The following is a 25751-nucleotide window of genomic DNA, read 5'->3' as shown; positions in this document are numbered from 1 at the left end:
ATCAGAGTCTTTTCCAATGAGTCAACTCTTCACATGAGGTGACCAAAGTACTGGAGTTTCAGCTTTAGCATCATTCCTTCCAAAGAAATCCCAGGGCTGATCTCCTTCAGAATGGACTGGTTGGATCTCCCTGCAGTCCAAGGGACTCGCAAGAGTCTTCTCCAACACCACAGTTCAAAAGCATCAATTCTTCGGCGCTCAGCCTTCTTCACAGTCCAACTCTCACATCCGTACATGACCACAGGAAAAACCATAGCCTTGACTAGATGGACCTTAGTCGGCAAAGTAATGTCTCTGCTTTTGAATATACTATCTAGGTTGGTCATAACTTTTCTCCCAAGGAGTAAGCGTCTTTTAATTTCATGGCTGCAATCACCATCTGCAGTGATTTTTGGAGCCAAAAAAAATAAAGTCTGACACTGTTTACACTGTTCCCCATCTATTTCCCATGAAGTGATGGGACTGGATGCCATGATCTTCATTTTCTGAATGTTGAGCTTTAAGCCAACTTTTTCACTCTCCACTTTCACTTTCATCAAGAGGCTCTTTAGTAAAAAAAAAAAAAAAAAAAGAGGCTCTTTAGTTCCTCCTCACTTTCTGCCATAAGGGTGGTGTCATCTGCATATCTGAGGTTATTGATATTTCTCCCAGCAATCTTGATTCCAGCTTGTGTTTCTTCCAGCCCAGCATTTCTCATGATGTACTCTGCATAGAAGTTAAATAAGCAGGGTGACAACATATAGCCTTGACGTACTCCTTTTCCTATTTGGAACCAGTCTGTTGTTTCAAGTCCAGTTCTAACTGCTGCTTCCTGACCTGCATACAGATTTCTCAAGAGGCAGGTCAGGTGGTCTGTATTCCCATCTCTTGAAGAATTTTCCACAGTTTATTGTGATCCACACAGTCAAAGGCTTTGGCATAGTTAATAAAGCAGAAGTAGATGCTTTTCTGGAACTCTCTTGCTTTTTGCATGATCCAGCGGATGTTGGCAATTTGATCTCTGGTTCCTCTGCCTTTTCTAAAACCAGCTTGAACACCAGGAAGTTCACGGTTCATGTATTGCTGAAGCCTGGCTTGGAGAATTTTGAGCATTACTTTACTAGCATGTGAGATGAGTGCAATTGTGTGGTAGTTTGAGCATTCTTTGTCATTGCCTTTCTTTGGAATTGGAATGAAAACTGACCTTTTCCAGTCCTGTGGCCACTGCTGAGTTTTCCAAATTTGCTGGCATATTGAGTGCAGCACTTTCATAGCATCATCTTTCAGGATTTGAAACAGCTCAACTGGAATTCCGTCACCTCCACTAGCTTTGTTCATAGTGATGCTTTCCAAGGCCCACTTGACTTCACATTCTAGTATGTCTGGCTCTAGATTAGTGATCACACCATCATGATTATCTGGGTCGTGAAGATCTTTTTTGTACAGTTCTTCTGTGTATTCTTGCAACCTCTTCTTAATATCTTCTGCTTCTGTTAGGTCCAGACCATTTCTGTCCTTTATCGAACCCATCTTTGCATGAAATGTTCCCTTGATATCTCTAATTTTCTTGAAAAGATCTCTAGTCTTTCCCATTCTGTTCTTTTCCTCTATTTCTTTGCACTGATCGCTGAAGAAGGCTTTCTTATCTCTTCTTGCTATTCTCTGGAACTCTGCATTCAGATGCTTATATCTTTCCTTTTCTCCTTTGCTTTTTGCCTCTCTTCTTTTCACAGCTATTTGTAAGGCCTCCCCAGACAGCCATTTTGCTTTTTTGCATTTCTTTTCCATGGGATGGTCTTGATCCCTGTTTCCTATACAATGTCACAAACCTCATTCCATAGTTCATCAGGCACTCTGTCAGATCTAGGCCCTTAAATCTATTTCTCACTTCCACTGTATAATCATAAGGGATTTGGAATAAGCAAGACCAAATTCCTACCTCAGAGAGGAACCATCTAAGGGAACTCCCTGGTGGTCCAGTGGTTAGGACACAGTGCTCTCACTGCCAAGGGCCACGGTTTGATTCCTGGTCAGGGAACTAAAATCTCACAAGTTACTTGTGTGGCACAAAGGAAAAAAGAGAGAGAGAGAGAGAGACATCTGGGAGAAACAGATAAACAAGCAGACAACACACAAGGCATTTCAGCTGTTAATAAATACTTTAAAAATAATAAAGATATTGTACAGCAGCAAGAGAATGTGATCAAAAAAGGCTCCCCAGTTGATATGTGCTTTTTGTTGTTGTTTAGTCACTGAGCACTTATCCTAGTGTTTTCCAGTAGAACTACAAGGTGATGTAAAATTTTAAATGTCATTTAAAGTTTTCTAGCAACCACATTTCTTAAGAAATTAAAAAAACCTGGGACTTCCCTGGTGGTCCAGTGGTTAAGACCCTACAGTTCCAATGTAGGGGGTGTGGGTTTCATCCCGTGGTCAGGGAACTGAGATCCAACATACCGTGGGGCATGTCCAAAAATAAATAAATAAAAATAAAACAAGCAGGTGACGTTACTTTTAACAATATATTTCATTTAACCCAGTACATTCAAAACCATTGTCATCTCTACAGGGAATCGATGTGTAAAACTAATGAACTATTTTAGGTTCTTTTCTGCAGAGCGGCTCTTCCAAATCCTGTGTGTATCTCACCCAGCTCTCATTCATTCAGACCAGCCACCTGTGGGTAGAGATTAGAAAGTGCTGCGCTACTGTGTGCCCAGCAAAGCTCTGAGCACTTTATGGACCAACATTCATTCAGTTACTCAAGGAAACAGCCCTAGGAGCAGAAGCCAGTGTTGTTTCCATTTTTAAACATTTTGCCCTTGTTTGTTTTTATTGGAGGGTAGTTGCTATACAATGTTTCATGTTGTTTCTTGTTTTTGGGGGTGGGGGTTGATTTTTTTGTTTTGGCCAAGAGGCGGGGCACCTGGGATTCCAGTTCCCGGACCAGAGATCGAACCCATGACCCCCTGTATTGGGAGCACAGTCTTAACCACTGGACTGCCAGAAAGTCTCTGTTTCCATTTTTTTGAGAAGAGGAAACTGAGGGGGCCCCGTGACTTGCCCAAAGCTGCCCAGCTGGGAAGTGATAGAAAATTCTGAGTACGGATTCTGCCACTCATGTGGGGGTAGAGAAGCAGATTTTGTGCTCAGATCCTCAGGAAGGGAAGGAGTAGTCCCTCCACCAGATTCGAGACAGTGCCTGGAGGAAGGCAGGGGGAGCGATGGGGAGAGGGGTGCGGGGGGACTGTGCGAGGGTGCAGGCGAGGGTGCACCATTCATTCACTCAGTTCTAAATTTATTCTACCAATGTCTTCCACCTGCCACATGGGCCCATCTCTTGCTGATGCCAAGGGCTTGGCGGTAGTCAGTGCAAGTGGAATGGGACTGGGCATCCCTGGCTTCCGGGCAGGCAGGGGTTAAGGCCAGCGGCTCCCACGTGAGTGTACCTTGCGACAGAACCACACACCCAACCAGGTCTCTCTCACTCTCGCCAGTCGGCTTGTGGTTGTCGCCCTGCTGGTTCCCCCTGGCACGGGACCGGCCAGTCTGTGGCCACCACAGAGAGGAAAAGTTGGGCAAACAAGTGGGCAGGCCAGAGCCCAAGCCTCAGGTCCCCTCCCCGCCCCCGATGCCAGGCGGACATCCAGGCCCTGACTGCTGCTGCCTGCCCAGAGGCCACCCAGCCTCCTAGACAGGTGAGTCCCCCACCCCGATCGGCCTACCACCCCAAAGGTACTGTCCAGATGGGGCTCCCCACCATGAGGTCCCAGGCCCCCTGCCACCTCCCCCCACGACCAGGCTCCCGGGAAATCGGGAAACCGACACTCCTGTGTGGGCATTTGACATAGTTTCTAAGGGATTATCTGGCCGGCAGTTACTGCCCCTGGCAGCCTGCCCAGGGCGCCACAGCCACAGACTTCAGAGGGTCATTGTTGGCCCAGGCTCTTTCAGGAAGGCTGAGGGGGTACCAGCTGGCCTCTGATCCCCCAAACTGAGGAGGGGAGGCTGGCAGGGAGGTGGCAGGTGAGACAAACTGGCACCTGGTTGGTATCTGGACCTCCTGGAACTTCTTAAGAGGCCCCCAAGTTTTCAAACAGTTGCATCTCGTCTCCCTCCACCCCTGCTGCTGGAGCCGGGGGCGACAAGCGTCCTGGGGGAGGAGGGCTTATCTCCTTATCTCGATTTCTTCTCTGGGTGAAATCTTCCTATGGAGAAATGAAGCAACGAGTGGGAGGATGGTTTTCAGGCAAAGGAAGATTAGACCCTCGAGAAGACAGGAGTCCCGTGGCAGGAGATTTTCTGGGTCATTTTCTCCCAAAAAGTGCAGGACAAAGAGGGTGTCCTAGCCAGCCAAGTGTCTGATTGCACCTCAAAGCTCTTTGTCCGAGATGAAGAGGGCCCTCTGCGGCTCAGAATGCATGAGTGTCCCAGTTGCAGGGTAAGGGGGTGGGGGGCGGCTGGCATTTGGAGTCACTCCTGGGAAACAGAGATGCTAAGATTCAGGGTCTGAGGGGTTAGGAGGGAATATACCTCGGCTGGAGTTTGGAGAGAGAAAAACCCATGGCATCAGAGAGATCTGACTTCAGTTTTCTACTCTGTGAAATAGGTATAATTAAAGACACCATGTCACAGGGCTGCTGAGAATAGCATATGCTAGAGCATGTAATAAATTCCCAGTCATGCAAGGGACAGGGTAAACTGCCCCCGACCAAAATCAGAATGCCAAACCAGTGACAACATCTCATTGCCTTCCTGTTTTGCAGAGGTCAAATCCAGGCTCAGAGAGGGGCAGCCACCTGCCCTGGGCTGCACAGGGAAGTAGTGCTGTCAGCCTGATGGGAGTGAAGATGTGGAGAGTGGGGGAGGGGTGGGGCTGCCTAAGCCCCCCCACCAGCCAATACCCCAGTTTCAGCATCTTGTTAGAGTCCTCCCTCCCGGGCTCAGGGCTTCCTTACGGCCCCGGTTCTGAGAAAAGTCCACTGCGGGAGTCTGGGTTCCTGTTCTTCCTCCTCAGGTCTGGCCTGGTGCCAGGGAAGCTGTGTTTGCTCAAGGCGGAGCCTGACACCCTTTGGAATGGGCTGAGGTTAGCCAGGATCATGCCTGGGAGGAGGGACTGCCCAGGGAATGAACCTGCATTTAAGGAGCACCCACTACTGTGTGCTGAGTGCTGTTCCCGGTCTTGGGGATCCAGGGGGCAATCAAGAGAAACAAAGATCCCCGCTCTTGTGGGGCTTGTGTTTTGGTGGAGGAAGACAGACAAGAAACAAGAGACAATAAGGAAGTAAACTACATCCTGGGTTAGAAAAGGGTCAGTCTCACAGAAAAAAAAAAAAAAAAAAAAGAGGTACAGCTGCTACTGCTGCTGCTAAGTCGCTTCAGTTGTGTCTGACTCTGTGCGATCCCATAGACAGCAGTCCACCAGGCTCCTCTATCCCTGGGATTCTCCAGGCAAGAATACTGGAGTGGGTTGCCATTTCCTTCTCCAATGCATGCATGCATGCTAAGTCGCTTCAGTCATGTCCGACTCTGTGCAACCCCATGGACAGCAGCCCACCAGGCTCCTCTGTCCACAGAATTCTCTAGGCAAGAGTACTGGAGTGGGTTGCAGGGATAGGAGTAAAACAGGCAAGGAAGTATTTCACAATCTTAAGTAGAAAGATCAGGGGAGAACTCGTTGCTTTTCAGCTGCTCCATTATGTCCAATTCTTTGTGACCCCATGGACCTCTGGCAGCATGCCAGGCTTTCCTGTCCTTCACTATCTCCTGGAGTTTGCTCAAACTTATGTCCATTGAGTCAGTGATGCCATCCAACCATCTCTTCTCCTGTTGCCCCATTCTCCTCCTGCCTTCAATCTTTCGCAGCATCATGGTCTTTTCCAATGAGTCAGCCCTTCGCATCAAGTGGCCAAAGTACTGGAGCTTCAGCTTCAGCATCAGTCCTTCCAGTGAATATTCAGGGTTGATTTCCTTTAGGATTGACTGGTTGGATCTCTTTGTAGTGCAAGGGACTCAAGAGTTGTCTCCATCACCACAATTTGAAAGCATCAGTTCTTCAGTGCTCAGCCTTCTTTGTGGTTCAACTCTCACATCCATACATGACTATTGGAAAAACCATAGTTTTGTTGGCTCAGGGCGACAAAGTAATATCTCTGCTTTTTAATACATTGTCTAGGTTTGTCATAGCTTTTCTTCCAAGGAACAGACGTCTTGTAATTTCGTGAACTCATTGAGAAGGGGACATTTGAGCAGAGACTTGAATGGAGCAGTTGGGGGAGGGGCATTCCAAGCACAAAACATAGCCTGTGCAAAGGCCCTGGGGCAGGATTGTGCCTGGTAGAACAGCTGGGAGGCCTCTGTGGATGGACAGAGGGGAGAGAAAGAGACACGGGGAAGGCCTGGAGGGGACTGGACAGGTCCTGAAGGATGTTGTGAGCCTCTGGAAGGGCTCTGGCTTTTATGCTTAGGGAGGTGGGAGACCTGGAGAGCTGTGAGCAGAGGAGGGGTGGGGCCTGACTCTGGCGCTCACGGTTGCCATCTGGTGGCTGCTGCAGGGAGGACAGACTGGAGGGTGAGGATGGAACCAGGGACCTGCTGGTCCAGGTGGGCGAGGATGGGGTGAACCAGGTGGAGGCTCAGAAGGAGAAAGAAGTGGGAAGATCCTGGACACATTTTGGGAGAACTGAGAGCATTTGCTGACATATGAAAGACAGGGTTCAGGGTGATTAGGAAGAAAAGTGGGAAGAATGTTGTGGGACTTGAAGATGTAAACAGGTAAGAGGGAGTAGGTGGAAATTTCTTGAGGGAGGAGCCTTGGATGCTAGAGTGAAGGTTTTCAGTGTAATGGAGGTAAGGGATTTTTTTTTTTTTTCAAAAAAATATAAAAGCATGACTATAACATAAAACAAACAAGGCCTTCCCTGGTGGTCCAGTGGCTAAGACTTCAGGAGCTCCCAACGCAGAGGGCCTGGGTTCAATCCCTCGTCAGTAAACTAGATCCCACATGCTGCAACTAAGACCTGGTGCAGCCAAATAAGCAAAAATAAATATTTAAAAATAGAACAAACAGTGCTTTATGAGTTTACTTAACTCATTAATTAATATAGGAAATAATAAGATCTTACAGCTTGTTTAAAGGAGAGACTATTAAGAAAGAACACACACAGGCAATCAAGGCTGAAATGAAATAACAAATAGTTATAAAACTGGTCAGTAACCACAGGACAACAATCAATAGTCTCCACAGGACAAAATTCATTTATATGTCTATGGACAAGAATCATTTGCAATGTTACAAGTTTCCTGCAACTTTGTTGTTGTGAAGTCCTTAAGTCACGTTTGATGCTTTTGCAACCCCGTGGACTGTAACCCGCCAGGCTCCTCTGTGCATGGGATTTCCCAGGCGAGAATACTGGAGCGGGTTGTCCTGTCCTCTTCCAGGGGATCTTTCCGACCCAGGGATCGAATCCAAGTCTCTCTTGCGTTGGCAGGTGGGCTCTTTACCACTGAGCCTCCAGGGAGGCCACTCCTGTAATTTACAGGGATGTAAAAAAATTTGAAGACCATAAGAAGCACAGAAAACTAAGAAGAGTGCCCAGAGCCTGGCATTGATCAGATGCTCAATAAATATCCTTGACCAAAGGCTAGGGAACTATGGAATGTTCTTGAGCTAAAGCCACAGCTTTTTAGCCACACACTAATTGCTGACACTGTTCTGTTTATTTATTTATTTATTTTGGTCGAGACACACAACATGTGGGAAATTTGTTCCCTGACCAGGGCTCAAACCCACATCCCCTACAGTGGAAGTTCAGAGCCTCAACCACTGGACAGCCAGGGACGTCCTCAGACTATTACTGGCATGTCTGTTCTGAAAGTCTGTGAGCCCTACTTCTGCAGTGTCCTGAGTTCCTAGTATAGTGCCTGGTATGCAGTAGGTGCTCCATAAAGGAGTGAATAGCTCATGGGGAACCACCTAAGATTCTGAGCAGGGTAGAAAGACCAGTACTGTGCACTTTAGAAGGACAGATTCCAGCTGTGGCTGGCTCAGTCACAAAGCAGATAAAACCCCTAGTGAACTGGGGGTCACGAGGGACCTTTCATGGGACGTGGTCGGGGGAGCTGGCACGGGCACAGGTGCAGAAGTCAGACTGGAGACAGGGATGCAGGTATCAGGGGTTTGGGCGCTTCCCTCAGCCATTGCACCAAAGGATGAAACCTTGAAGTGGACATTTCTGTGGGTGGTCCCTGTCCAGCCCTGGGGGACAGCATAATTCACTTCATTTTTTCCTCCTAGGGGCTTATTTCCCTCCTCCTAACCCAAGTTGGGATGGAGCCACAGAGCGCCCAGGTGAACCTTTCTGTGCATCTTCTGTGTGCCAGCTGAAACCTTCCCAATCACAGCGCTCACAGGCAGAAGCAGGTCCCACTATACAGATGAGAAAACTGAGGCTGGAGGCAGAGGGGCTGGGATTCTCAACAGGCACTGCTCTGCCCGCTGCGGTGGGCCTCCTCCCACCCAGGAGGCAGGCGATTGGAGAACACACTCTGTGAGGCCCCCTGCAGCTGCCCCCAGAAGGGTCTTCACCCCCTCTCCTTCCAATATCAAAGTGCTCTCCCCAAGGTGCTCCAGTGCCCTCACGGTGCCAACCGCTGGGACATACCTCAGTGCTGGGAGCATCCACAAGCCGGCCGCACCCCAGAATCTGCCCTTCCTCCCATGCCCTCTGCCTGAACCCATAACCCAGTCTAGGCATGAGGAACACACTGGACACACCCCAAATGAGGAGTAGCGTGCAAAGCCCCTACCTGATCTCCTCTAGACTGGAAAGGTCCAAGGAGCAAGGGGGAGTGGTGCCTGAGGGGATGTGAGGACCGGACAGACCGTGAGATGCTAAATGGGGTCCTGGGGCAGTAAAACCTGAACGCAGCCTGGAGTGGAGTTAGCATTGATGAGACTGTGGTTTCTTAGTTTTGGCAGCTACATCGTGGTCATGTAAAAATGATGTTGGGACAAACTGGGTGAGAAGCACAGGGGGACTCTGAATTACATCTACAACTTTTCTGTCAATTTAAAAATAGTCCAGGAAGTTCCCTGTTGGTCCAGTGGTTAGGCCTCCCCTCTTTCATTGTCTGAGGACCTGGGTTCAATCCCTGATCGGGGTCCCGCTAGAGGCACGGCCAAAATTAAATAAATAAATTAAAAGGTCCAAAATAAAATGTTTTGGTTTTTTTGGCATCGCAGCTTGTGGAATCTTATTTCCATGACCAGGGATTAAACCTGGGCCCTTGGGCACTGAAAGCGCAGAGTCCTAGTCACCTGATGCCAGGGAATTCTCCCAAAATAAAACTTGATTTAAAATGGTTTTTTTTTTTGTTTGCAGGGCCTCTGGGTTTGGGATCGCAGCTCCCCTAGCTTCTGCCCGCCACTCAGTCTGTCGTCCTAGCAGTGGGCCACCAGACGGCGCCAGTGGCCCTCTGAATCAGGCCCTGGCCCCCACTCCTGGGTCCCACCTCCCTGGGGCCAGAAGCCCCTGTCTCCTCCCTGCCCTCCCCTCCTCCTTCTCTCTCCCTCGCTCACTCTGTTCCAGCCACAAAGTCTTCCTCACTGTTCCTCCAACATTCTAGGCCCAGTCATGCCCCAGAGCCTTTGCACTGGCTGTCCACCCAGCTCTCCCATGGTGCCTCCCTTACCTCCTTCAGGTCTAGCTGTTATCTCCTCCCAGATCCTTCTCACTTAGGTCACTCCTATTAATCTCAGTAACAGCTCCTCAGAGAAGCCCTCCAGGAGTCCCCAGACCAGCTGTGTCTCTGTGCAGGTGCTCTCAGAAATCTAGATTGGACATTTTATTTCTGCTACCTGAAGATTAGACCATTGTCTGTCTTCCCTGAGGGCCCTGGGCTTCCTTTTTTGGTTGTCATTCAGTGATCAGTAGTGTCCGACTCTTTGCGACCCCATGGACTGCAGCACACCAGGCTTCCCTGTCCTTCACTATCTTCTAGAATTTGCTCAGACTCACGTCCACTGAGTCAATGATGCCATCCCACTGTCTCATCCTCTCCTCCTGCCCTCAATCTTTCCCAGCATCAGGGTCTTTTCCAATGAGTCGGCTCTTCCCATCAGGTGGCCAAAGTATTAGAGTGTCAGCATCAGTCCTCCCAATGAATATTCAGGGTTTATTTCCTTTAGGATTGATTGGTTTGATTGCCATGCTGTCCAAGGGACTCCCAAGAGTCTTTTCCAACACCACAGTTCGAAAGCATCAATTCTTCGGTGCTGAGCCTTCTTTAGGGCAGGGTCTGCCTGCGTAGGAGCTGGGTGTACATAGTGGGCGCTCAGTAATTGAATGAGCCAGCGCCCAGCCAGGTGGCTGAGCAGCTTCTTTCTTGGGTTCTGGTCAGACCTGTTTGACCATAAATAAGACCTCCGCCCCTGCAGCCCAGCAAAGCAGCCTCCACCAGGGAGACTTTAAGCCTCAGGTGTGAATGACCACCACTCCCTCCCTCCAGGTTCCCACCGTTCCTGGTGGCCACCACTCAGGGAGACCTCAGCCCTGTCCCCACCCCATTTGAGCCTCAGTTTCCCCCTCGGGGGCTCAGAAGGGGCAGAGCAGGGTCATCCCCCAGGTTCCTAGTATCCTCCCCTCCCACAACATCACTTCAGGGCATGTGCACATTGCCTCCTCCTGGTGGTAATCAGGACTGCAACTTCAGGCGGGAATTCCTTATGCCCTCACCTCCTCCTTCATCTGGTGCATAACAAGGGCTTGAAATATTTTTTTGCATGAACGACTGAATAGGTGAGAAAATGAATGCATGAATGACGCTCCCTCTGTGAGGTAGCACTGGATGCACCCTTCTCCAAAGCCCCGAATCTGAGTACTGGTTATCTCATGGGTACTGGGGAGCCGCTGAGTGTTCTTGAGCAGGGAGTGAAGTATGTGAGCTGGCTGAAGGAAGACCATGTGTCTTGGGGTGGTTACCCCCCTTTGTAGAGGGCTTTAAAGTGGGGTTTCTGTACCTCAGCATTATTGACTTTGGGGGCTGGATGGTTCTCTGGGGTGGGGCTGTCCTGGGCACTTGGCGGTGGTGAACAGCATCCCCAGCCTCTGTCCACCCGTGCCAATAGGAGTGTGTGCATGCTCAGTTGTGTCCAGATCTTTGCGACCCCACGGACTGTAGCCTGTCAGGCTCCCTCTGTCCATGGGATTCTACAGGCAAGAAAACCGAAGTGGGTTGCCACTTCCCCCTCCAAGGGATCTTCCTGACCCAGGGATGGCACCCACGTCTCCTGCATTGCCAGGTGTATTTTTTACCGCTAAATCACCTGGGAAGCCCATGCCAACAGTGTCTACTAAACATGTCTTCAGATATTGAGGTGGGAGTTCGAAGGGGAGTGAGGGGTAAATCACCCTGCATATAGAGTGAGGGGTGTGGCATCAAACAGAGCCAAATCCAGCTCTTCTAGTTGGGCCCGCTACTTGACACATCTGGTCTCAGTTTTCTCAGCTGCAAATGGGCACATGGGCACCTGTGTGACAGTGGTTGCTAACACTCCTTAAGCAGTCTACTTGTCTGATTTTGCCAGACCTACATCCCAATCAGTAACTCCTCCCCAGTAATTGTAGCCGCGAATTCCTATATACATGTGGCAGTGGAGAATTTATTTATGTTTTTTCCTGTAACTCATTGAAGCAAATATAAATCTATTTTTTAAAAAAGTTTGATCTTCTTCTACCTAAAATCATTTCATGTTTGGCTCAAGGTCACCTGCTGGTGGTCCAAGGTCACATTGGATAAGGCTGAGGTTGGCTCAGATGGTAAAGAATCTGCCTGCAATGCAGGACACCTTGATTTGATCCCTGGGTTGAGATCTCCTGGAGAAGGGAATGGCTACCCACTCTATTGTTGCCTGGAGAATTCCATGGACAGAGTAGCCTGGCGGGCTACAGTCCATGTGGTCCCAAACAGTTGGACATGACTGAGCAACTAACACTGATTTACTTATGAGGGTCCAGATACATCCTTAGAAGGGGGCTCTTGCAAAGGGTTATTGCCTTGGAAGCCTTTGGGCACCGGTAAATTTTGGCTAACTGGGATCTCTAGACTAGTGTTTTGGGGAGAGGTGAGACGTCAACCTTGGGGGCCTCAGAGGTTTTGATTGTATTCTTGCACATTTGGCAAATTCTTATCCAAACTTCTTGCTGGGCTCGATGAATCACAAGCTGAAACTGAGATTGTCAAGAGAAATAGCAACAACCTCTGATAGGCAGATGACTCCACCCTTATGGCAGAAAGCGAAGAGGAACTAAAGAGCCTCTTGATGAAAGTGAAAAAGAAGAATGAAAAAGCTGGCTTAAAACTCAACATTCAGAATACTAAGATGATGGCATCTGGTCCCATCACTTCATGACAAATAGATGGGGAAACAATGGAAACAGTGATAGACTTTATTTTCTTGGATTCCAAAATTACTGCAGACAGTAACTGCAGCCGAGAAATTAAAAGACACTTGCTCCTTGGAAGAAAAGCTATGATAAGCCTAGACAGTGTATCAAAAAGCAGAGATATCACTTTGCCAACAAAGGTCTATATAGTCAAAGCTGATTTTTCCAGTAGACATGTATGGAGGTGAGAGTTGGACCATAAAGAAAGCTGATCACAAATTGATGCTTTCAAACTGTGGTGCCAGAGCAGACTCTGGGGAGTCCCTTGGACTCCCCAGGAGATCAAACCTGTCAGTCCTGAAGGAAATCAACCCTGAATATTCAATGAAAGGACTGTTGCTGAAGCTGAAGCTCCAATAATTTGGCCACATGATGAGAAGAGCTGACTGATTGGAAAAGATGCTGGGTAAGACTGCGGGCAAGAGAAGGGGATGACAGAGGAAGAGATGGGTGGACAGCATCATCGACTCAATGGATGTGAGTTTGAGCAAACGCAGGGAGATGGTGAAGGACAGGGAAGTCTGGCATACTGCACTCCATGGGGTGGCAGAGTCGGACACAACTTAGTGACTGACCAACAACAGCAATATTCAACGTTCTAAACCCCAGTGGCAATGCCCCCTCCTCCAGGAAGACTTCCCTGATCCCTAATTTCCCCCTCTGCCTCCCCTCTTCCCCTAATCTGGAGCTTCTTTCTGCCCAGTCTTGACTGGATGAGGCTGGAAAGGGGTGTCTATGCCCAGGTTTGCCCCTTCAACCTTGACCTGGGTGGGGCAAGGAAACAGTTAGGCCTCAGGGTCTATTTTTTTTAAGCAAGAAGGAATGTGAGGGTAGAGCCAATGGTGGCTCCACCCACCCAGGTGACTTTCTCCCTTCCACACCCCCAGGTAGAGGGCTTCCTGCTCTGGTCCGATTATTCCTAGACAGGTCCCTTGAGGGTGAGTCAGGGGGTGGAGAAAGAAGCATGACCTTTACTCCAAGAATCTTAAAGAATTTCCTTGTCCCCGCTGTGTGCCCTTCCTAGCTGGGGACCCAACCCAGGGCTAGGTGGGAAAACAGGCTGATAATACTGGATTCTGGCCAGGCCCAGAGGTGACTGCTGTGCACCTTCTGGATCCTCCACTGTAGGGGACATCAAAAGGGAAGTCTCATATCAGCCTACACCTTCAGAAAGTCCACACCCCGCACCCCACCCCAGGTTTCTCTGGGCCTCAGTTTCCTCTCTAAAATAAACTCCCCAAAATGAAAAAATCAAATAAAATCGGGTTAACTTGCTGAAGATGAGGTGACTGAGAAAGATCAGCCCTACTCTTGGGAGGTGTCTGACCCTTGGCTAGCTCCTAATCATAACACGTCTCTCTACAGAATCTCAACACGCATAGGTTTTCCAGGATGAAACCCCTTCCAAAGCGCAGGCTCCGTTCCAAACGCGGCCTTAATCCCTGCCTGGTCTTTCTTGCAGCCTCCCCTGGCGGGTCTCCAACCCGGCCGCCGGCTAGTGCGCAGCTGGGCGGAAAACGCGGCCTGGAATTCCCACCCCAGGGCCTGGATCCTGTGTTGGGAGGGGTGGCGCGGTGGGAGCGAAGGCAGCCAGGGCGGCGTCCCGGAGGCGTGTCGGGACAGAGGCGGGGCCGGGAGGGGACTCAGGAGGAAGAGGTGCAGGTGCAGCCCTGGCGGCGGAGCGGGCGGGAGGAGGGCAAGTGCTGGACACCTGCTTCGCCGCGACCCTCCCCAGCCTCCTCTCGCACCCCAGGGTGGGGTCCAGTTTTGACTGTTTCTAGGCCCCCCGCCCTTGGCCAGAGGCGCTGGACAGCCCCCAGGGGGGACTATGGCGGTGAGATTCCAGGCGAGTAGCCCGCGGAGGGCTGGAGGGGGGAGGGGACCGAGGTGGGGTCGGGGCTGGTTCCGGGACCGGGACTCCAGATCACCCCCGTCCTAGGTAACAGATGGGGAAACTGAGGCCCAGGAGAATGTGGAAGCTAGCACGGGCGGAGCGTCTGCACCCACTGGCCTCCACCGCTGCCTCCGGGGGCTCCCTCTGCCCCGGGTCTGCCTCCCTTAACAGATAGCGTTCGTGTGTGTACTAGGTCACTTCTGTTGTGTATGACTGTTAGCAACCCAGGGGACTGTAGCCCGCCAGGCTTCTCCGTCCCATGCTCTTCTCCAGGGGATCTTTCCGACCCAGGGATGGAACCCGCGTCTCTTATGTCTCCTGTATAGGCAGTCGGGATGTTTACCACCAGCTCCACCTGGGAAGCCCCTTAGCAGGCCGACCTGCGTTCAAATCCCGACTTTTCTGTGTAACTTTGAGCCAGCCAGTGAGTCCACGCCTTTGAGAACCTCGTCTGTAAAGTGGGTGATGGTCACTTTATAGAAGGGCGTGGGGAGGATCCTAGGAGGGGGGGAAAATGCTCCTGGTACATAGTAGGGGTGCAGTTTCCCAGGGGGATGGGCCGAGTTGAGCTTGAGCACTAAGGGTGGGACGGTAGGCAGGGACTTTGTGGGCTGGAACGTCTTTGGCTAAGGCAGTGAGGCTGTGAAAGAGGGGATCACCATTTATTGAGTGTCTGCTGTATACAGAGTCGTTAACTTGGGGGATCTGGCTTGAGAGCCCAGTTTTGCTGCATCGGGCAGGCCGATCGGGGCTGGGGCCGGGAATCCCCGTGGCTCTGTGGCGAGGGGGATGTGCTTCGTTCTCTAGTGTTGGAGCTTGAACCGGCTTTCTCACACCCACCCTTCTGCGTCTCAGGTCGGGCCCCAGAGGGGTAAACAGGTGAACAGGCTTGGGAGATCTGTGGCTGGCCCCAGGCCAGACCACCCGAGGCTGTAGGGCCGGGAAGTTCTTTCTCCTTCCAGGCAGCAAGAAGCAGCTCCCAGAATCCCGTCCTCAACTCGAGTATTTGTGGTCCCCTCCCCTCCCCCACTCCGACCCCCGCTGTGGTTCCCAGAGGTGGGGGCGGGGAGGGGGAGAGTGATCAGCAGCCTGGCAACCACGTGCCCGGGCCGGTGTGACTCGGTAAGCCCAGTCCCCTCTGGAGGCCTCTAGTATCCGGTGTTTCTGTCCCGCGCGTGGCAAAGGGCGGGGATGTAGGCCCGGGCCCCGCCCCCTCGGAGCTCACCTGGAGGGGGGCGGGGCTGAGGAGGCTAGGAACTCTGGACAGACATGCAGGTGCTGGTTGTTCAATTGCTAAGTCGTGTCTTACTCTTTGCGACCCTATGGACTGCAGCACATCAGGCTCCTCTGTCCTCCACTGTCTCCCAGAGAACCTAGAGTTCCTGGCAAAATCAGCCTTTTATTCTACCATTAGTGCATTCCTCAAACTACCCCCCGCACGCTGTCCTGTGGGGACCATGATGGGGTCCCAGGGCCCCCAACCCTGCCTACCAGGAATCACCAGACTCACGGGTGTAGGGGAGACAGGTGGACTGGGACCTCCCAGGCCTCAATAATCAGAGGCAAGAAATGTGTGTGTCTTGCTGGGGTGTTGAGGACTTATTTCCTGAAGGAAGACACAGTGCCCCTGGGGCTGTGAAGGATGAAAAGGAGTTTGCCAGGGAGTACAGGATGTGCAAAAGCCTGGAAGGGAGGCTGATTGGAGGACCAATCAGCAAAGTACCCGGAGAGACAGCCCCGGCTAGCCTTCACACCCAAGAGGAAAGATCAGAAAATCACAAATTGATGATTAAACAGGGTAATTGAAGATGGTTTTGGATGCCATGAGTAAAACCTAATAAATAAAGCAGAAGAATGGTAGGATGCCAGCCAGAGAAGACTGGCTAGTCTGGGAGGTCTTCCTGGGGAGGTGGCATTTGAGCTGAGACCCAAGTGTCAGGGGACAGCTGTATGCATGTTGGGAGGGTGTCCAGGCACAGGGGTCAGCCAGGGAAAGGTTGGGGGTGAACTAAGCTGAGGTGGGCTGTGACCCTATGGGTGTCAGAGAGCCTGCCAGTATCCATGGAGGTGAACCTGCACAAGCCAGAGCAAGCCACAGCCACCTGTGCCTGCCCCCTCAGGGGCTGTGATTCCCTGGGGGCTGATTCTTAAAATAGAGCCAGGAACTCAAAATGCAAGGGAATCATTTAATGACACCAAACATAAAATCAGAGCAAGTGATTTTGTTCCAAAAGATTTTGTTCCAAAAAATAAGTTTAGAAGGAAAAAAAAAAAAAACAAAAAACAGAAGGATGCTGGGACCAGGTAGTTGAGAGCAAAGGCATGGGACAGACTGCCAAGGTTCACGTAGTGCTGTGTGACCTCTAGTAAGTTACTGAACCTCTCTGGGCCTCCTTTTCCTCCCCTGTGAGGCAGGAAGGCAGGAACAGAAGCAGTGCCGCTTCCTGAGGTCCTCAGGAGTAAAGGAATGGGTACTGCATAGTGCTCGCTGGCAGCTCATGAGATAGTGTTGCTTATTAATGTTACACAGAGGAGAAAGGTCATTATTATTACTTCTCACTACAACCACTGCCGTCCCTCCAGAGGCTCCTACTGCTATTTGTGGGAGACTCCAGGCCCCCTTCTCACACCTCAGCACTGAAAGATGGGGCAGCGGGGGTGAGGGAGGTACCCATTGTACAGATGGGGAAGATGAGGCTGGAGAAGTACCACCACAGCCTGTCAAGTGCACACTGGAGGATTTGAATCTTGGTGGTGCAAAGCAGACCTGGCTCCCAGGAGGGCTCATGAGGCCCCGCCCTTGGCTTTGCTCCCCTCTTCTCCTCAGCTTCCTACCTCCCTGGAGCCTGGAATGCTGCTCTCCCAGGAACCTCTAAGAAAAGGCAGGGAAACACCACACACTGCACAGGGAATCCCCCCACACCTGCTATCCTATGTGAGGAGGAGGCATCATTTCTACAAGGTCCCCCAGGGGCAGCAGCACATCCAGGTAGAAGTAAGGGATAGGTGGGGGCCACATACCCCCTTTTGTTGGCTGCGTGACTTCTATTCCCAAAGCCTCTGATCTCGTCTGTACCCTGGACTTGAAAATAACAGAAGCCACGCCTCCCGAACCCTACACTCCGATTCCTCAGTTGTCTTGGCAAGTGACTTTCCCTCTCTGGACCCAGCTTTCCTCATCTGTGATTGTTGTTCAGTCACTCAGTCGTGTCCGATTCTTTGCGACCCCATGGACTGCAAGCATGCCAGCCTTCCCTGTCCTTCACCATCTCCCAGAACTTGCTCAAACTCATGTCCATTGAACTGGTGATGTCATCCAACCATCTCATCCTCTGTTGTCCCCTTCTCCTCCTGCCTTCAGTCTTCCCCAGCATCAGGGTCTTTTCCAATGAGTCAGCCCATCACATCAGGTAGCCAAAGTACTGGAGCTTCAGCTTCAGCATCAGTCCTTCCAATGAATATTCAGGGTTGATTTCCTTTAGGATTGACTGGTTTGATCTCCTTGCAGTCCAAGGGACTCTCAAGAGTCTTCTCCAAACAGTTCAAAAGCATCAATTCTTCGGCATTCTGCCTTCTTTATGATCCAACTCTCACATCCATACATGACTACTGGAAAAAAATCATATAACAGATGAATAATAGAATATCTGTTAACCGAACACCTATTAGTGAGCAGATTAAATGAGATCTTACTGGAAAAACCTGGCACAAAGGAAGCACTTCATTCAATCATTCCATAGACAGAATCCGAAGCAGATAAAAATCTCCACCCTCCGAAGCAGACATTCTAGAAGGAGAAATGCAGTGACCACATATTTAAAATTCAGAGAATGTCAAGGGATCACAGGTTCTGTGAACTGGGAATCAGGGCGAGGCAGATAAACTGGTCTGTTGTAGGCTGGGGAGGGGCCAGTTGCAGACCGGGTGGCTGGGAGAAGGAAGTGAGGGAGGAAGCCAGGTAGAGATCGCTGGTGGACGAGAGTTTCAGGCAGAGGAGAAAGTGTGTACAAAGGTCCTGGGGCAGGACCAGGCCTGGCGTGTTGGAGGAATGGCGAGGAGGCCTGCAGGTCTGAAGCAGAGTGAGTCCCTTGTGCCTGTGGGCCTTGCTCGATGACCCCAGGAACCGAGTCACATCTCCCAGAGGGAAAGCAACAAGGACTTGCCCCTTCTCTTTTTCCATTACAGTTCAACACCATTAACATCTGGGAAAGGATCATTTTTTCCTGTTTTTTTTTTTTTTTTCCCTGTATTTCTGGTTGCTCTAGGTCTTTGTTGCTATGCACGGGTTTTCTCTGGTTGCGTAATCAGGGGCTATTCTTCATTGCGCTGCATGGGCTTCCCACTGAGGTGTCTTCTCTTGTTGCAGAGTGCAGGCTCTAGATGCGTGGGCTCAGTAGTTGTAGCGCACGAGCTTAGTTGCTCCCCATGGCATATGGGATCTTCCCGGACCAGGGATCAAACCCATGTCCCCTACATTGGCAGGCGGATTCTTATCCACTGTTCCACCAGGGAAGCCCATGGATGATTCTTTATGGTGGGGTCTGTCCTGTGCACTGAAGGAATTTGAGAAGCACCCCTAGCGCCCCCCCACTCGATGCCAGGAGCACATCTAGTTGTGGCAACCACAGGTGATCCCAGATACCACACAGTGTCCCCTGGAGGAGGCAGAACATTTCTGGGTTGAGAACCACTGACTGAAGTCCACCTTGCAGATGAAAAAACTGAGGTCTCAGGAGAGACTGCAGCTAGCCCACGGGCTTGGGCCAGGAGAGTGTCAGAGCCAGGCTCCCCACCCAGGTGTGGAGACCCCTGAACCCCACACCCGCCTTCCCTGTGCCCCTCCAGGTGCTGGACATGGAGGAGCTGACCATCTGGGAGCAGTGCACCGCCACGATCAGCAAGGTGGGGCCTCCCTCCCCCTTCACGGGCGCCAGCAAAAATGGTGGGCTGGCCCCCACAGGGTGGCCTTGGCCCCAGTGAAAAGCAGAATCGCGTTCTATTTCTCATCCCCTCTCAGGACCCCCGCCGAGGCTTTGGCATCGCAATCTCTGGTGGCCGAGACCGGTCCGGTGGATCTGTGGTTGTGTCCGATGTGGTGCCTGGAGGGCCGGCTGAGGGCTGGCTACAGTAGGTGTCAAGGCAGCTGGGTTACAGGGGACAGGCATGTCAAGAAGGAGGGACCTACATGGACCAGAGTCGGGAGGCTAAAATATGTCTGGCACCTTCCAGCTCTGACAACACAGGACTGGAAACTGGCAGCAGGACTGACTGTTCTCGGGGTCATGGTGGCCCTGGAACGCTCCTGGAGCAAATATCCTGGAAACCTCTTTTTGGCTGGAGGGAGAGTGACCCAGTATCCTGAGGTCTTGGGGGCAGGAGGCTCCTGGGAGTTATTTCGGGAAAAATGGTTCTTGGGCCTGAGTGGTTGACAGGTGACATGATACTCAGAATCGGGGGCCAGCTTCAGAGAGAAATAGAGTGTGAAACAGAGAGAGAAGGGAAGAAAAGCACGAAGAGGGGGGGCCTAGGGAAAAAGTAAGGGGGTGTGGAGATGCCGGTTGCAATTGCTTCTGTTTCTGTTCTACAATTGCATTTCATTATTATGTGGGTTCTTTGATCAGCCCCACTTTACAGATGAGGAAACTGAGGCCTAGAAGGATGTCTTTGTGAGCCTGGGGACACTGATGGTTTGGAACCAGGCCTTATAGAACTGGGGGTACCTGCCAGGGGCCCTCAGGGAAGGCCTGGGGAGAGGGGCTCCCAGCAAGGCCTCCTCCCTGAGACCTGGCCTTCTCCCTCAGGACAGGGGACCATATTGTCATGGTGAATGGGGTCTCCATGGAGAGTGTCACCTCCACCTTCGCCATTCAGATACTCAAGACCTGCACAAAGATGGCCAACATTGTGAGTGGGAGGGGCAGCTCCTGCCAGCAGCACCTCTGTCCTGGCTGAGTCCCCCACCCCACCCCCCAATTCCCGATCCTGTTGCCCACAGGCAGATGAATATAAGCTTCCCCGAGCCAATGGCATTGTGTCCCCATTTCACAGCTTGGATGTTGAGGCTCAGAGGGACCACAGTCCCCCAGGGCTGCTCAGGGGATGGGCCAGAGCCTTGAACTGGCCCCCCACCCACCTCTGCCTCCCTTAACAGACAGTGAAGCGTCCCCGGAAAGTCCAGGTGCCCGCCACCAAGGTCACTTCTGCCCCGGGACACCAGGACTCAGATGAGGAAGACAGGCTGCGGCATTTGGAGGAGGCTGACCACGGCCGGGGCTACGATGGGGACACGTCCAGCGGCTCTGGCCACTCCTGGGGCAAGCGCTCCCGTCGGCCAAGGGCAGGTCGCCGGAGCCGGGCCAGCAGCCACGGGCGCAGGAGCCCAGGTGGCGGCTCCGAGGCCAACGGGCTGGCCCTGGTGTCTGGCTTCAAGCGGCTGCCGCGGCAGGACGTGCAAATGCGGCCCGTGAAGTCCGTGCTGGTGCGGAAGAGAGAGAGTGATGGTGAGCCTTAGGGCTACGTTGTTGGCAGGGGTCTTGGAGTCCCTGGGAAAGGGCCACATTGCTGCCCTGACATTCGGTCCTGCATGGTGTGTGGTCAACAGAATGACAGCCCCCAAAGATGTCCACGCCCTGTCCCAGGACCTGTGGACATGTCACCTCACGGGGCAGAGGGGACTCTGCAGGTGCAATTAAGCTAGGCCCCTGAGATGGGGACGACCCTACATTCCCTGGGACCCCAGTGTCTTCACAGGGTCCTTAGAAGAGGGAGAGGGAGGATCAGAGGCAGAGCAAGACGGGAGATGCTGAGCTGCTGGCTGTGAGGATGGAGGGAGGGGCCACAAGCCAGGTGGTGCCTCAAAGCTGGGAAAGGCAGGAGCCAGTGCTCCCTGGGAGCCTCTGGAGGGACCAGCCCTGCGCACACCTGGATTAAGTCCCATGAGGCCCATTTCAGGCCGTGAGATAAATCTGTGTTGTATTATACGTACTAAGTTTGTGGCCTGTTCTTAGAGAAACAGGAAGCTCACACATCGTGACATCAGTAGATTGTCAAGGTGTTCATAGGTAGACAACAGTAGACCTCTGCTTCTACAGGGGTAGAGAGACGTGACCTCTCACCCCCCGCTCTTGATTCAAGGACAGCATCATGATCTCGGAATTGTGGTTATGACGTGACAAATGGCACCGGGACCTCTACCCCACATTGTAACTTTAGTAATCCTGAAAACATTCATCATGATCTCATTGAATACTGGGGGTTGTGGCCTCGAAGTCCTTTTGGTGTTGTCATCAGGGTGTCCGGAAGGGACAGCCCGGGCTCTGCCCCTTCTCAGGTGCCTGCTGCCGACCACCATGCGATGGCATCAGAATCCCTGCAGCAGGGCATTTGCACAGACCATTTCCCACCTGAAACAACCTTCCCAAGACCCTTGCAGGGTTTGCTCCCTTGCTTCATCTGAGACCTGGCTCAGACACCACCCCCTTAGAGAGGCTGTCCCCCGACCACCTCATCCCAAACAGCTTCCCTGCTTCCCGCCAAGGCTGCTTCCCCCACCTCCCGCTTGCTCCGTCTTCCCAGCTCTTGGCATCACCTGGGGCTTGTGTGTTGCATCTTCAGCTACGGGGCACCAGGTCCGCTGTGACCTGCTGACAGGTGCCTGAGGCGGAGAATGCCCGCTGGAAATGCTGAAGTTTGCAGGCAGGGTGGTAGAGAGCAGGTGAAAACGCTGGGATCTGAGAGCCCCTGGCAGCCTAGACCCCAGGCCCTGCCTCAGTTTTCCGCCTCCTCCCACAGATTTTGGGGTCAAACTGGGCAGTCAGATCTTCATCAAGCATATCACAGATTCGGGCCTGGCTGCCCAGAACAGTGGGCTTCAGGAAGGAGACCTCATCCTCCAGGTAAGCCCGGGCTTCCCATCAGAGGCAGGGAGACCGGGGCCAGAGAGTAAGTGCTACCAAGACCCAGTAAGGTCAGCAGAGCTGAACCACTTGCCGGCTGCATTGTTACCTGTTTTCCAAAGGTTGGAGATGGCTATGCAGGATTTCCCCCCCCTTTCCCCTATCTGCTGCTAATCCATTGCCAAATGTTGGTTTCTAGTACTCCCTTTGGGTTGTCTGTTTCTAGTGTCCTCAGAATCTCATGGCCAGCTGGCTACAGCACTGATTCATGGACCTGCCTTAGGTGGCTGGATACTAGTGATCCAGAAACCAGGCTGCAAGGAGCAGCTCTGCCTTAAGAGTTCATTTCCTTCTAGACTCCTCCCCTGAAAAATCTGTCTCTAGTGATTCCTGGTGTTTGATTTCCAAAGCATTTCTGGTTGATTGTTTTTAAACTCTTCTCAGAGTTGTCTGTTTCTAGTGACCCTGAGGAGTTGTCTGTTTCTAGTGGCTTAGGGCTGACACTTAGAGCTTAGAGGTGGGGCGGGGGGGGAGGCTAGAAACTCACAATTGCAAGGGTTACTGAAAACGGACATTCCCAAGAGAAAAGGTTAGAAATGGATTCCTGGTGAGTTGAGATGACATTAAACCCTTCCTAGGAATTGTGTCCAGTCTACTTCTGGATGTCTGTTTCTAGTACCTCTTAGAGATTATCTGTTTCTAGTATTTAAGTATTTACTCCCTCACCCCTAATTAGGGTTGTCTCTATTATTACTCCTGAGTTGTTTCTAATATCTCTTCCCCATGTCTCCTGAGAAATTTCCCTCTCTGAGGAGATGAGAGAGTCAATCCATTTTTAATTTTTCCCTAGCATCCCCCACCCCTCTTAGAAAACTATCTGTCTCTAGAATTCTTCCGGAGGTCAGTTCTCGGCATAGTATCCTCTCACAGAAGGAATGCAATTCTATCATTTTCCCTTGAGAATGTCTGTTTTTAGTAACCCCTGAGAGTTGTATGTTTGTAGTCCCCCCACCAAAATATCTGTTTCTAGTATCCCCTATCTCTTGTGAACTTGCTTCCTCTCATCTTTCCCGATTCCTTTTAGATCAATGGGGTGTCCAGTGAGAATCTGTCACTGAGTGACACACGGCAACTGATTGAGAAATCAGAAGGGAAACTGACTCTGCTGGTGCTCAGGGACCGAGGCCAGTTCCTGGTGAATATCCCTCCGGCCGTCAGCGACAGCGACAGCTCCCTCCTGGAGGGTGAGGGGCCCTGGGCAGGGAGGTTCGAACGGAGGGCCAGGGAAGCAGGCTGTGTCTGGCAGGGCCAAGCAGAGGTTGGTAAGCCTGGCCCTGAGAGGCTCAGAGAGGGACAGAAACTTGCCCAAGGCCACACAGCAAATCAGAGCTGGAGGTTCCCAGCTGAGCCTGACTCTGGTCTGGGCCCCTTTGCTTAGAGGGGCCTGATGTGCCTCTCCGTGAAATGGGTCCAGCCTGGAAGGCCATGCCCATGGCTGAGACAGGTTTTTCCCCACAGACATCTCAGACCTCGGCTCAGAACTGTCCCAGGCACCACCATCTCACATCCCACCGCCACCCCAGCATGGGCAGCAGAGTCCAGACACCAGCCGAACCAACTCCCCCGTGTATGTAACCCCATTGGCTAGAATGGCCAAATGAGAGGGGAACATGGGCATGTCTTTTCCCACATTGGGTAACCTTGAGGGTGCAGCTGTGGTGGCCTGCCTGGAAGAGGTCTCTCCTGTCCCTAGGAGGTTCCAAGATGTGGTCTAGGGCTATGGGCTTTTAGCGGTGGGTAATCCCCTTCTAAGCTCCCTCTTATGGCTGTTGGTGGGAGGACTCAGACCCTCAGTGTGGGGAGAGGGGGCTCTGTCTAGAGGAGGGGACCACACAGGAGTAACGACCAGGGGTAGAGGTCACCGCAGTCCATCTTAGAGGCCAGAGGACAGCCCATGCCAAGGTTCCAACTCTTACTTCATTGTTGGCTCTTTAGGTCATTGACTAGTCATGTCATAAGGAGCAGAGGGCCTGAGATCACACAGCTGCAGAGGGGCAGGACTAGAACTAAACCCCAAGTGCTGATAAATTAAAATTCTTCTAAAATTTGCTGCTCAACATCCCCCCGCCCCCGACCTCACCCCAAATCTGTTCCTCACCAGGGAGAGCCACCGGCTTCGGCGGGAAAGTTCAGTGGATTCTAGGACCACGTCAGAACCGGGTGAGCAGAGACTTCCTTGGTGGTCCAGTGGTTGAGACTCTGTGCTTCCAATGCAGGGGACTTGGGTTCAATCCCTGGTTGGGGAACCAAGATCCCACATGGCACAGCAAAAAAAAAAAAGACATTTCAACAATGCTGACTTCTCATTTGGCATCAACAAATATATATTTTAAAAACCAAACAGGTGAGCACCTCTGTGGTCACTCTGAGCACCTCTCCTCTGGTTTTTCTAATATCAGCCAATGAGGCTGTGCCATGCAGAGTATGAAAGGCTGGCATGGGCCTCAGAGGTCAGGGACAATTCCCCCTGGAAGGAGCGGGGGTTGGGCAGCCACATTCCAAGGGGCAGGGACACCCTACAGCAAAGGTTTGGCGGCTGGACCGGTCAGTTCACTTGGGGAAAACTGGCTGTTCCCTTTCAGACTCCCCGAGGCCAAGAAACTATGACATCTACAGGGTGTCCAGCGGTCAGAGTGTGGAGGACCACGGGTATGTGCCCCAAGAGGACCTACACACACCGGGGTGCCTCCCCGGTCCCCAGCACCTGCCTTCCCGGGACACCCATGTGGGGCTGTTTGGGAGGTTCGGCTTCGAAGCAGGGGAGCTCACCTTCCACCTGACTCCGCCTCCCGCATGACTCCGCCTCTGCCTGCCCTGACTCCGCCTCCCACCTGACTCCGCCTCCGCCTCTCTGCGCAGGTACAGCCCAGACTCGCGGGTGGTCCGCTTCTTCAAGGGCACGAACATCGGGCTGCGGCTGGCCGGAGGCAATGACGTGGGCATCTTTGTGTCCGGGGTTCAGGCGGGCAGCCCGGCTGACGGGCAGGGCATCCTGGAGGGAGATGAGATTCTGCAGGTGAGCGGGAGTTTTAGCTGGGGTGGCTGGCGGTGAGCATTCTGGGTGGTCCCCGAGTCTGTTGCTGCCTGTAAGCCCTCCTCTTGGGCCTCCTTGGGAATTGGCAAGGCCCTCAGAGATGTTCGAATTTTTATATATATATAATTTATTTTTGGCTGCTCTGCGTCTTCCTTCTTCTTGGGGATAGTTTTGGTCACCACCTCCTATACAGTGTTACAAACCTCTGTCCATAGTGCTTCAGTCACTGCGTCTGTCATATCTAATTCCGTGAATCTATTCATCACTTCCACTGAATAATCATAAGGGATTTGATTTAGGTCATACCTGAATGGCTTAGTGATTTTCTCTACTTTCTTCAACTAAGGTCTAAACTTTGCAGTAAGGAGCTCCTGATCTGAGCCACAGTCAGCTCCTGGTCTTGTTTTTGCTGACTGTATAGAGCTTCTCTGCAGCAATGTGTA

At 51.8% G+C, this 25751-nt stretch overlaps 1 protein-coding gene across 7 annotated transcripts in view; it reads left to right on the top strand.

The window, feature by feature from the left end:
• The first annotated feature begins 3465 nt into the window (after positions 1–3465).
• Positions 3466–25751, top strand: part of TJP3 (tight junction protein 3) — a 30436-nt gene continuing 8150 nt past the window's right edge. Inside the window, exons 1-12 of one of the 7 annotated variants that reach the window (XM_042250163.1) lie at positions 14086–14259; positions 14646–14743; positions 19165–19221; positions 19337–19446; positions 20121–20223; positions 20471–20819; positions 22111–22214; positions 23299–23458; positions 23733–23841; positions 24376–24434; positions 24857–24923; positions 25134–25290. In XM_042250163.1, the coding sequence (XP_042106097.1) occupies positions 19174–19221; positions 19337–19446; positions 20121–20223; positions 20471–20819; positions 22111–22214; positions 23299–23458; positions 23733–23841; positions 24376–24434; positions 24857–24923; positions 25134–25290 (1266 nt within the window). In that variant the 5' untranslated portion in view covers positions 14086–14259; positions 14646–14743; positions 19165–19173. Of the gene's footprint in view, positions 3678–14085; positions 14272–14325; positions 14778–19164; positions 19222–19336; positions 19447–20120; positions 20224–20470; positions 20820–22110; positions 22215–23298; positions 23459–23732; positions 23842–24375; positions 24435–24856; positions 24924–25133; positions 25291–25751 lie in introns of those variants that run through there. The other 6 variants (XM_027969874.2, XM_042250162.1, XM_027969873.1 and 3 more) reach the window with 6 other exon arrangements.

Source organism: Ovis aries, chromosome 5 (genome assembly GCF_016772045.2).
Source record: "Ovis aries strain OAR_USU_Benz2616 breed Rambouillet chromosome 5, ARS-UI_Ramb_v3.0, whole genome shotgun sequence".
Classification (NCBI taxonomy): domain Eukaryota; kingdom Metazoa; phylum Chordata; class Mammalia; order Artiodactyla; family Bovidae; genus Ovis; species Ovis aries.
This window is presented reverse-complemented; position numbering and strand designations above follow the sequence as displayed.